This window comes from Drosophila melanogaster, chromosome 3L (assembly GCF_000001215.4).
Source record: "Drosophila melanogaster chromosome 3L".
Lineage (NCBI taxonomy): Eukaryota > Metazoa > Arthropoda > Insecta > Diptera > Drosophilidae > Drosophila > Drosophila melanogaster.
In genome coordinates this window covers 6,909,291-6,921,305 of record NT_037436.4, presented here as the reverse complement: position 1 = coordinate 6,921,305, position 12,015 = coordinate 6,909,291, and the positions used below count along the sequence as shown (strand labels likewise).

The 12,015-nt window shown below is 41.6% G+C and overlaps 1 protein-coding gene across 2 annotated transcripts; it reads left to right on the top strand.

Moving 5' to 3' along the window:
- The first annotated feature begins 6,429 nt into the window (after positions 1–6,429).
- On the top strand, positions 6,430–9,307 carry Prat2 (Phosphoribosylamidotransferase 2). 2 transcript variants are annotated; one of them, NM_079225.3, is made up of 3 exons: positions 6,430–6,665; positions 6,726–6,892; positions 7,779–9,307. In NM_079225.3, the coding sequence occupies exons 1-3, from the start codon at positions 6,617–6,619 to the stop codon at positions 9,204–9,206; spliced, it is 1,644 nt and encodes a 547-aa protein (NP_523949.2). In that variant the 5' UTR covers positions 6,430–6,616; the 3' UTR covers positions 9,207–9,307. The 2 variants fall into 2 exon arrangements, with proteins under 2 accessions (NP_523949.2, NP_729191.1); NM_168181.2 differs by lacking the exons at positions 6,430–6,665; positions 6,726–6,892 and adding an exon at positions 7,342–7,549.
- Positions 9,308–12,015: the final 2,708 nt, after the last annotated feature.

The following is a 12,015-nucleotide window of genomic DNA, read 5'->3' as shown; positions in this document are numbered from 1 at the left end:
CACAAACACACACACATTCACATTCGCACACTTTTGGTATATTAATATATGCAGGGCCTGGCTTTTAACACTCATATTCCAAAAGGAGATGTTGGGGGCGTGAAAAACTTTTTCCACACGAGAATGCGTTTTGTAATGAAAGTTGAGCTACGGGGAAAAGTCGGGGCAACATTTTCAATATTCATGTGCCGCTGTATGTGTGTGTGTGTGTGTGGGATGTAAATGTGGCTGTGAAACTTTTAACATTTGTATGAATATAATTTAGAATAAATAATAAAAAAATACATATATATTTGCCAGCATGGCGTGTGTGTCCAGAAAAAGGCAAACACAAATATATTAAAATTCCATTAGAAAGCAAGCATATGAAAAGCTGGCACATATCTATGGTATGTGACAAGAAGGATCACACACGAAGAAATATTAATTTCCCAAAGTTATTTTAAAATTTTGCTTCCTTTTTTGCGATATTTGTTATATTATTCCGGATGCTTTTAATATATTTCTAATACAACATTTTATTTATAGTACGAAGTATATGGTAGATTTAGCTTTTCTATACAGATCTTCGTTTTTCCGGCAGTTGTCAGTCGCACTCGTTGTGCCGTTTTTGAGTCGACTTGGTCCTTGTCACAATTATTGTATAAATTAACGTCACAAACAAATGTTACAAAAGTCGCCAATGAAGTGGAATGATGCGTAGAGCGTTAAACTGCCAACCCCGACACCCTCCCTCTGTCCAGGAACCACCCTCTCTCGGTTTGACCCATCGCCCCCACCCGCTTACCGCAAATGTGCCTAATTTTTCGTTGTTATCCTTTGTTGCCGTTGTCCTCGTGTTGGTGTGTCCTGCCAGGACTGAAGTCTCCTAATAATGCGTAAAATTTAATGCACCATCCTGAGGTTTCGCTAGGCAAACAAGCGCTTCTCCTGTACTCCAATCGCGACAAGTGATTCCGAGATTTACGGCTTTTTTGGGGATGGTCTACGTCTATCTAGTCCTTTGCCACGGGTGTCCTTTTTGTTGTGCTAATGTTTGGCGTTTTTATGGCTTGCAGCAAATTTGATTTATTGGCAGAACTTGAGCGTTCAGTTGTTCGCAAACTTGTGTAAAGTTTTCTTTGGAGGAGAGTTCATCATATAATTGATGCGATTTGCGGTTCATAAAGTGCAATTGCCTGTAAAGTGACAAAAGCGAGGCAAGATAAATGCTCGCACACATATGGGAGGATATTTTTGTGGCCTTACAAGAATGGAGTACACTTAGTTAATAGAATAGATCTATCCTTGTTGGATTTTATATTCAGAGTGCTCAGAAACAAACTAATTTAGTACCAGTAAGTAATCAATTTAATTTGTAGCCCTTATGGGTATTTTCCCATTTTTCAACAATTTTATATTAGAAAGATGAAGTTTCAGTAGATACTCTAGGTAAACAGTTGGTTAAATTCCTTTCAAATATTTTATTTTATTTGACAAATGCACCTTGGATGCGAGTGTTGCCAAGCCCATTCCAAACTAGATCAGATCATCCTAAAGGTGATCAAAGTGTGTCAGTGCAAAACGCTGGTCTCTTTGTTTGTCTTCCCCGGAGATCTGCTCATTTCCCATGCCAAACAGCAGATATAGATACAAAACTGAGACGACGACGCCGACGAGTCGGCCTCATTAGGTGACCCAAAGTGTCCGAAACTATGCAATTTACATGCACAGAAGCCCCTCGGAGATAGAACCCACGAGGGCCAATAGACCGTGGAAGATAAGAGCGGAACTGGAACTCAAACCAGACATGCCACACCAAAAAAGCCAACCAGTCCCATTCGAATTATGTTGTACTGCGGCTATTTCGAGGGGTTGAGGAGCTGACTATCCCAGCGAGATCGTTGCGGGGCGATACATAAAATTTGAATGCGTTTTGCATACATTAACCCACTGTTGCCCACTGTGTGCCCACTGTATGCCCGGGGGTGACTCTGACTAGTAACGGTCAGCAGTTGACCAAAGGCTAGTGGAAAATGTGTTTATTAAATTTTATGATTATTGGCCGGCAATTGAGCAGCTCGCCTTGGGAATGTGTCGCCATTCTCCCCTTTTATTATATATTTTTTTTATTTCCATTCCCATTTCGATTGTGAAAATTGAAATTTTATGCGCACAAGTGGCAAGTTCCTTTAGCGAGAAATGGCCTGAAATTCTCACGCGTAACTGGAGCAGTTTTTGGTGGCTCTGTTTTCGCTTACACTTTGTGTTGGTAATTCAATTTACGTTTTCGAAATGCTAATTAACCCGTCCGAGAAAGAGAAGGTCTCTTCTCGCGTTTATTTCTGGGTGTTACACATGTTTTGGGAACTGCCTAATGTGCCACAAATTGAATGTCATTAAGATTTTACAACGGAACCCACTGTAAACACGTTGCGACCCCCTTTGACAGACATCAATCAGTGGCTCATTACGAATGCACAAGTTGGCTTTAAGAAAGCGCCAACAAAGCCACATGGATTTTTGGTCTAGTTCTTAAAGATGAGGTATTCGACCAGGGAAAACTAATTAAAGAAATATTGGTTGGACGACGATGGGCGTGAAGGCGGCGGTACACATCGCTGGACAATTTGGAACGCTCCTCAAATTGGCAACTAAGTAAACTTGAAAGCTGCTGGAGCTGGTCCATCATCCAGTCGGGTCTACACGCCCACTTTTTTCATGGGGGACTACTATTTGTTGTTGTGACTGCTTCGTTATGCAAATTCATGATGGAGGAGAAAAGAAAAACCATCGCGAAAACAAAAGACAGAAATGAAAATTGTGTGCTATATGGTAAATATATATATATATATAAAGCAAATGCAAATTGTATATAAAGAAATGCCAGAAAAGACAAATAACAGGATGGAACGGCAGAACAACAAATTTTAAACGACGGATTTCTTTAGCTTTCCAACTCTGTGTTTTCTCCCCGCTTCTTTGGAATAAATAATAAACGTAAACGAATTAAAAACGCTGGACGAAAAACGATGGGGAAGGGTCCTCGAACCGAAGCTGTCCTTTCGATATTTTTGTGGCTTCTGGTTTTGGTTTTGGCATGGAGAGTAATCATCAAAGTTCTTCTGAGACTCTGGTTTCTGTTTACTTAAACCAAGTTTATGCGGCTTTCAATTAGTTTTAATTGAAATTTCCATTGGCCAAGGAAAAGCAATTGGACTGTGCGTTTAATTAAAGTTTTACCAGCCATGCTGATTGCGATTGACTTGACAAGAGTTAAGATAAAGGCATTCAGGTTGATTAAAAGTATTTAGAAAGCTAGTATATTAAAGATATTAATATCTATATAGTAATATGTAGAACTTAGAATTTAAAAAAATGGCTTGATTTATATTTGCAAGGTTTCTAAACCCGTTGCAACTTTTGCGCAATATCTGGCTAGAATAATTGCCCACTTGAATGCCAGCATTAGGAGAACATTTTATTCAATTGCGGCTGGCGGGGAAAAACAAATAAAATTTATTTTCCCCCTTTTTTTGGTGGTCACTTCTTCGGGAGAGAGCATAAAATAAAATGAAATGATGCGTTGAAAGCAAACCGAGAGCCCTTGGCTACTTTCCTCTACCAAAAAAAAAAAAAAAAGTGGGCGGCGCCAATCCATGTGTGGTTGCCCAAAAGGATAGGATGATTCGTATTCCGGTGATTCGCGATGGAGTGGTGGAATGGAATGGGGATGGTATGGTATATGGTATAACGTTTTTGGCTCAATAGATATGTGGCCATGGGGTCCGGGGCCATTTGATGATTTTTGCGTCACCGTTGGTCAAAATCATTTCGAGCGCAAGCAACTGGAAACTGTATAAAAATAATGAAAAAGGAGGGCAGGGGAACGCAGCGTGGCAACGAAAGCAACTTGAAATAAATGGTCAAAAGAAATAAACAGTCCCATAAAGAATAATCATTCAGAATTCTGCTGAATTATGCATGAGGCAGACGGTCCGTGGTTCATGGTCCACAATCCATGGTCCATCGTCCAGGAGCTGCAAACTGGACGCCACTCCACGAGGCGAAGGAGCAGCAGTCCAAGGAGCAGCAGGGGGTGTGGCACTCACATATGCGAAAAGTCCCTCCTGGAAACGCGAACCCAACCCAACCCAAGCCAACCCAACCCACTTGCTGAAGCATCATTTTCCTCTTTATTATCTGTTTGCTTAGCTGTGAGTGTGTGCTGGATTTTTATCAGACTTCTAAGCAGTTAGCTGCCTACACAGTAAGAATTAAAAGCCTAAAACATAAGTTAGAAATTAAAAACAAAATTTTAAACTTAAAATAGGGCTGTAATACTACTAATAAGAAAATATACAAATACACAAACTCTTCTCTGAAATTATAAGCCTTATTTTTATAAATTTCTTTATTTATTATTAATTATTATTATTTTTTTTTTTGTTTTATTTATAGGGAAATAACTATTGACTATTTCTTAAGCAACCATTTCTGTCAGTGCATTAGCCGGCTTCCACTTCTATTTTTCCGGTAAGGTGGAGCTTTGGAGGAGGTTTCCCGCGGAGCAATTCGGCCTGCTCGGTGGCGCTTGGCCAAAAGTCAACCAACATTCGCATAATTTTCGATAAAGCTTTTCGCCAAATGAAATTCAAGTGGTTACACATGTCTCACTGCCACCCAACCCAAACCCAAACCCATCGCAGCGATTTTCGCTTGGTCATTTTTCTTGGACACCCCTCCCCAAACAGCATATAGTATTTCGGTTCTTCCAAAAAGTCAGGCTCATTTCCACATTATATGCCGCATCTGATTATCTGCGCTTTGCTGTTTGTTTGCTTAGTTTTTGTTTATTTCGTTTGTTTGCTTGATTGTTTGTTGTTTTGGCCGAAAAATGCTGATAATAAAAGGTAATGATGGGGGGCTACCTATATATGGGTTATCTCTTTGTTAAAGGGCGACTATGAATCGACGGATTTGGAAATGGAAACTTTAAGTTTTGATAGAGCAATTGTCATGGGGATGCTAATGGAGATTGCGAAGGGATTACGCGTATTTTGATTAGGAAAGTGGCAATAATTGTTGGTTGGAAGAATGGCATACTCTTTTATTTACTATTTGCCAATTTGGAGTATAATGATTATAGTAAATAGACAAATTATTCAAACACAAAGCGATAGTACTTTCATTCAAAGTAGCTTATCCAGATATTGGAATAGTTATTTCAAATAAATTTTTGAATTTTTAATTCAACACAACTCTATTATATTTTTTGTTTATTTAAACAACTTATTCTAGCGATTAAAAATGTCCCGTTCTCGCCGACCTTATACAACACGTTCATAAATACGGCGGTGTTTTGTCTGGACCCCTCAGTTCTGCTTAGCACCTATTCGAAGTGAATCGGTTTTGTTGGGGAGGGCGAGAGACCCACTTTAACAGGTAGACAACACGACTTAACCACAGCAGGCTTATGCCTGCGGTCGCTTCGATTGCATCAGATGAGGTGCGAATCCCAATCGGAAGCTAAATTAGTGCTAAAAAAAAAATAATAATTAAATTGAAAATCAGTTGATCAGCGATCACATGGCTTTGGGTTTTCTAGCCTATAAACAAGTGGCCTGCATGTAATATATATCAACTGGTGGCTATAATTAGCACAAGTGATTAGTTGGCGACTGAAGTTGAATTTGTTTATTGTTTACGATCCCTCATTTAATCGTGCGATCGAGAGCGGATCGATCAACCCTCGCCGATTGTGCTCTACTGGGGGGCTTGGAATTTAGCGTACATTCGCGATAGCACAGCCCATTTAAGCTGCAAAAGGAAAACATAATTTAATCTGTTATTGTTTACGCCGAAATGGAAAACACTTCTAAAATGCGTCATTGAACGCATTTTCCCGATAAGCAACAAAGTGTCAACATGAAAGTTGGATGGATTATGTAAAAGCTTAGGCAAGACAAGAAGATTTTTCGCTGACTCTGTCTCCAAGGGGGGCCCTTAAATATAAATTATTAAACTTTGAACTTGAAATGCATGTGCTAGCGCATCGAGCTGATAAGGAAATCGATGTCGGACTCGTTTAAAAAGGCGCATATGATTTGCTGATTTGAGATCAATGCCAAAGTGAGATGCGTGATTTTGAAGACTAGACAGACATAATGCGGTCATTGAATCGGAATGATGTTGATCAAAGCCAAAACGTGAGAAAGGAATCACAGTGTTTATTTTTGGTATAACTGGCATAAATCGGCGGCGGTATCAAATTTTGTGCCCGACATGCGTTTCTCGATGCGGTTGTGGAACCACCGGAATCTTCCCGATCCCGCTCCGCCCGCCGAGATTGCATTCCCAGCTCAACTGATAACCACGACGAGTATATCAGCTACCAGCCATATATGTACGATGATCGGAGGTTTAATTAGGCGCGGCTGTAACATGAACATTCATAATTCCGCTGGCATTCAATCAATGCAGACGTGAACAATTCCAGTAGTGACCGAGTGTTCGACTTAGCCAGCGATCTCGTGCAAAGTGTACAGTGTCTCAATCGTAGTCAATACCAATTCTCAACCAAGAAAATCGATACTCAAAACATACGTAGAAATAGAAGTTACTAAAATCCAAGCATATGATGGCGCAAAGTGATTCTGGAAATTGCTGTGCCAAGCTTAATAAAGGTAAGAATTCATAAATATTTAATAGTGATTGTGCACAGTTAAATCTGCAATCTGCAACAGATGAGTGCTGCCAGAAGACAAAGGATGTGATCTTGAGCGGCGTATCTCCCAAAATGTTTCCCGACAAAATCTACAAGTCTGTTCAACCCAAAGGAGAGGATGCCACCGGAATGACCTGCGAATGCGGTGTTTTTGCAGCCATCGCTTGCGGGGATTACCCAACACAAGTAAGAACAAAATATTTTTTTTTTTAATGTAATATGTAATATAGGACAGATAGGACATATAGTATAGAAAAACACAAAGGTAAAAATTTGGGTTTAAGAAAAAATGTTTAAAGCAAAATTAAACTTAAATATAATACTTGGAAAATTCCGGAAAAATATGTGTAGCAGATTACAATCAATTGTTAATATATAATAAATATTACTAGGACATAGTAGATAGCCACCATGAAATGCCGATCATAACTATATCAATATCTCGAAGTCATTGGGGCTGTCACAAGCCCATCATCACCCGTTTAGCAAGATCCTATGGACGACCATGTAGTACGTCAGACGTATGCCAATCAATGGTTAGTGGGTCAATGGTTAGCCCCGTTCAGATACACCCCCTGCTGATCTTCTAACGATGTCCATCTATCTGTGGCCAATGCCCAGTGGCTGCGGTGACGTCAGTGAGATCGAACTGAATCGCATGGATTTGGTTTGCCGTGCGGTTGTAATCTCTGTTGTTCATGTTTTTATTGCTCGACTGTAATGAAATGGAAAATAACAGAAAGTACTGGTGTATTCACGGTCGGAAATCGGCATACAGTTATCTGTTTTGCTAGTCAACTGATTGGAATTAGCATTACTAAACTATCTTATATGTTGGGCTAGGTATGCAGAAAAAAAAGTATTAAGTTGCTTTGATCTGATGTGATTTGATTCAAGAAAATGCTGAATAACTAAGCTTAAAATAACAATTCTTAATACTGAGTTTGGAAAATGATACGCCATATCGATGCACAGCACCCCCTGGTCTTTATTATTCAATATTCACGTTTATTATTATATTGTAAAAAAAATAAGGAAAATAAAGTACTAAATGGGATTTTTCTGCTTTCAGCTGGACATAGCACAGATGATCTGCCTCGGTCTGGTGGCTCTGCAGCATCGTGGCCAGGAGTCGGCGGGAATAGTGACCAGTTTGGGCAAGTCCTCCAAGAATTTCAGCGTACACAAGGGCATGGGCATGATCAACAATCTGTTCAATGACGAGGCGATCAGGAAGTTAAAGGGTAACCTGGGAATAGGACACACCCGGTATTCCACGGCCGCAGCCTCGGAAGTTGTGAACTGCCAGCCGTTTGTGGTGCACACTGCCCATGGAGCACTGGCCATTGCCCACAATGGTGAGCTAGTGAACTGCGAGTCCCTGAGGAGGGAGGTCCTGGAGCGAGGAGTGGGCCTGTCTACGCACAGTGACAGTGAACTTATTGCCCAATCCCTGTGCTGTGCACCAGAGGATGTGTCGGAGCACGATGGACCCAATTGGCCGGCCAGAATTCGCCATTTCATGACCCTGGCTCCACTCTCCTACTCCCTGGTCGTGATGCACAAGGATAAGATCTACGCTGTCCGCGATTCCTATGGCAATAGACCGCTGTGCTTGGGAAAAATCGTGCCCGTTGATGCAGGACATGCGAATATCAATGACCAACTGGCCGAGGGTTGGGTGGTCAGTAGTGAAAGCTGCGGATTCCTCTCCATCGGAGCCAGATATGTTCGCGAGGTGGAGCCCGGTGAGATCATCGAGCTGTCACGAAATGGTTATAGAACCGTGGATATCGTTGAAAGACCGGACTATAAGCGCATGGCATTCTGCATCTTTGAGTACGTCTACTTTGCCCGCAGTGATTCCATGTTCGAGGGTCAGATGGTTTACTCAGCCCGCCTGCAATGTGGTCGCCAGTTGGCCAGGGAATCGCCATTAGATGCGGATTTGGTCAGCTCGGTTCCGGAATCGGGCACAGCAGCTGCCCATGGTTATGCCAGGGAGTCGGGACTGCCATTCGGGGAAGTTCTCTGCAAGAATCGCTATGTGGGCCGCACGTTCATCCAACCCTCGACGAGATTGCGACAGTTGGGCGTGGCCAAAAAGTTTGGTGCCCTGGCTCAAAATGTCGAGGGCAAGCGGATCGTGCTAGTCGATGACTCCATAGTGAGGGGAAATACCATTGGACCGATTATCAAACTCCTGCGAGATGCCGGCGCCACCGAGGTGCACATTCGCATTGCCAGTCCTCCGCTGCAATATCCCTGCTACATGGGTATCAATATACCCACTCGTGAGGAGCTAATAGCCAACAAATTGAATGCGGATCAGCTGGCGGATCACGTGGGTGCGGATAGTCTGGCCTATTTGAGTGTGGAGGGTCTGGTCAAGGCCGTCCAGATGAACAAGGCCCATGTGAATCCACTCAAAGCTGGCTACTGCACCGCTTGCCTAACGGGCGAGTATCCTGGCGGATTGCCGGAGGAGCTCAGCTGGTAGAATCTCTCAGCAATTATTAATTTCATAGGATTAAGGTAGTTCTTAGCTTCAGCTTGTATATAAATAAATATATTTAAAATTTCGGGTCTTTGACCTATCACAAAAAATGTTGTTTTTAATTAAGCAATATAGAGGTTTTTGTTTCGAGATAAGGAATAATAAGTAGGACATATATTTGAACGCTTCAAACATTCTGGAAAATAACAAACACAAGCAGTTACATATATTATATATAAAATACATATATATATTAAAATATCTTAAAGAAGACATAATTTTAACATTTTTTTGTTACCACCTTTAACTTATTTACTAGTTATAACCATTTAAAATTTTTTTATTTATTTCCTCACTTTATTTGACTTTCTCGCAGGCAAGGAACACATACTCTAAATGCTAATGGGCCACATCAACGTCTGATTATTTTCAAAACTGTCTAATGCCATAACTTCAATTCATTTCAATTTATATTTCCAAGCTCTGTGTGCCGAGGGATTCAGGGGCAGTGGAGGAAGTAGAGTCGCCCGCTTCCGGTTATAGCCGCGCTCAGATATAGCCCCATATCATACAATATGGTAATCGTGTTTGCTTTTTTCGCCCCGTCTCTTTCCGGCTATGTCCTGCCGCCCACCCACATCCTTGTGTTCCGCTCTCTTTCTTGCGGAGTCTCCCCAGTTGGGGCGTTGCAATGTCTAAAGCGGGGCGTTAAGGGCGTTTAATCCTGCGGAAGATGTCCTTGCGGTTATGCAGAGGGGTATCCGTATCCTCTCTCATCGTATACAACTTTTTTCTTTCTTTCTTTCTTTTATGACTCGCGCCGGGTACTGGAGTCAACAATGTCATCATTATTCTTGAATATTGTGTTGTATTTTCGCAAACAATTTCGCTAAGCTGCGCGGCATTGGCAAAGCCGGAATGGGGGTGGGGGTGAAAAATTTGGGGGTGGGAATGGGTCTGGGTGGGAAAGTGGGAGTGGGTTTCCCTACGCTGAAGTGTGGCGAGGACATAAGAGAAGAAAATAATACTGCACTGTCATTGTAACTCGCTTGATTAATTCTTGTGAAGGGTATATACTGCAAGCAGTTCAGGTTTTGGCAAATGAAATGTAACAACATTTATATTTATTTAAAAAACAAAGACAATGAAATGTTATAAAAACATTTAAATTCTTCATGAAAACATAATTTATTTCACACACTAATAAAGTAAATTATTAATTTTTTTTAAGAAGTTAAAAGTTATATAAGATATGAAAAAAATCAAAGTCGCTTTATAATTTCAAAATTTTCCAAAAGCTGTAGAGGAATTTCTGGGTCCTGTCAGCTTCCCTTTTACGGCGGATCCCCATCACCACTCCATCTGAGTTCTCACCAAGTGGCTACATAAAAGAAACGACTCCTGGCAACATTGAAAACAGACGCTGGCACTTCTATCCAACACACCAGCGTCGTTTGCTGCCACAAGGATACGACAGAAGGACCAAGATATCCACGGAAAAAAAATGGCATAGAGAGGCGAGAGCGTTTGCTTATGTGCGCCGTCGATCACAAACACAAACATCCTGTGCCCACTGCCGCAGACAGTGACAACTAAGCAGTGCCATATTGCCAGGAGCCCAGATGAAGAACCCCCATTGGAAAATCCGCCCTGGAAAGGCCCCACCTCTGCGCCGCAAAACATGCTTTAAATTTTTTAATAACGCCAGGCTACAAGAGCGCTGACGCCCACGTCCGGACTTGGGATCCGGATCCGGTTTTCGTGCCCGATGACGACAGCCGGCCCCGCCCACTTCGGCCTGCCCGCCCACCGTCGTCATTTGCACAGAAGTTATGTAAATTAATGTTTACTTAAGTTCCCCATGTTATTTCTCCTTCGCATTTCTTTTTTTTCGCCTTGCACTTTCAGAATGTTTCCTACTTCAAAAACAAAAGCAGACAGCGGGTCGGAAAATTGTGAGGGGGATTTTAAAAGATGGCAGAGAGGTAGAAAAAAAAAATTGCAATAAATTTGGCAGCCGTTTTTGCAATTTAATAAAAAGCTTTCGCAAGCGGAAGGAGAAAAGTCAGCTCTAGTATAAACAATCAAGCTTATTATTGAGTCAAATGGCTGAGTAAATATATGAGCCGAAATTATGGCAATCGCATGCAAATGAAACGGCCGTAGATGAGGATTATGAAGCCATTATCCAAACACTTGATGGAAATTGTCGCCGCTGAAAATTTAATTTAAACATCAACGCCGGGGGCATCGAAGGCATATCCTTCTGCCACTTGACACATGCAACAAGTTAGTGGCAGGGGCCAAAAGCCACACGAACCGTCGAAAGGCAAAGAAAAGGACTCCTTTGCCAGCTCGATGTCCTTTGCAATAGGCACGCAAAACGTGCCCGGCATGCAAGACATGCGATGGCCAAAACGACATCGTATAAAATGTAATTTTCTGGCCAATAGAGCACTTTGTGGGCTGCCAGGATATCAAGGGCTACAGCCAGAACATCCTTTCTCCAGTTCATTAGCAAATCAAACTTCCGTCTTCTTGGCCTCAAGACATTTCTGGCATGTGTCCGACGCAAAAAGGCACGAAATTCCTGTCCACTGAAATTTGCATTCCTCGAAACCCCTGATGCCAAGGACTAGAAAACTCCTTGTCAACTGGTAATTTGATTTAAGGACTTTGGCTTGACCAAAACAACAGAAAAAGGTAAGTGGTCAGCTGGGATTCGCAACATATTGTCTGGTATTTATTTAAACTATAATGTTAAGCATTTAAATAAATTAAACAAATTTATGGAAACATGCTTATAACTAAA

Coding starts and splice junctions, on each gene's coding strand:
- Prat2 (NM_079225.3), top strand. CDS start 6,617: ATGATGGCGCAAAGTGATTCTGGAAATTGCTGTGCCAAGCTTAATAAA. Junction 6,666..6,725: donor CTGTGCCAAGCTTAATAAAG/GTAAGAATTCAT, acceptor AATCTGCAACAG/ATGAGTGCTGCCAGAAGACA. Junction 6,893..7,778: donor GCGGGGATTACCCAACACAA/GTAAGAACAAAA, acceptor TTCTGCTTTCAG/CTGGACATAGCACAGATGAT.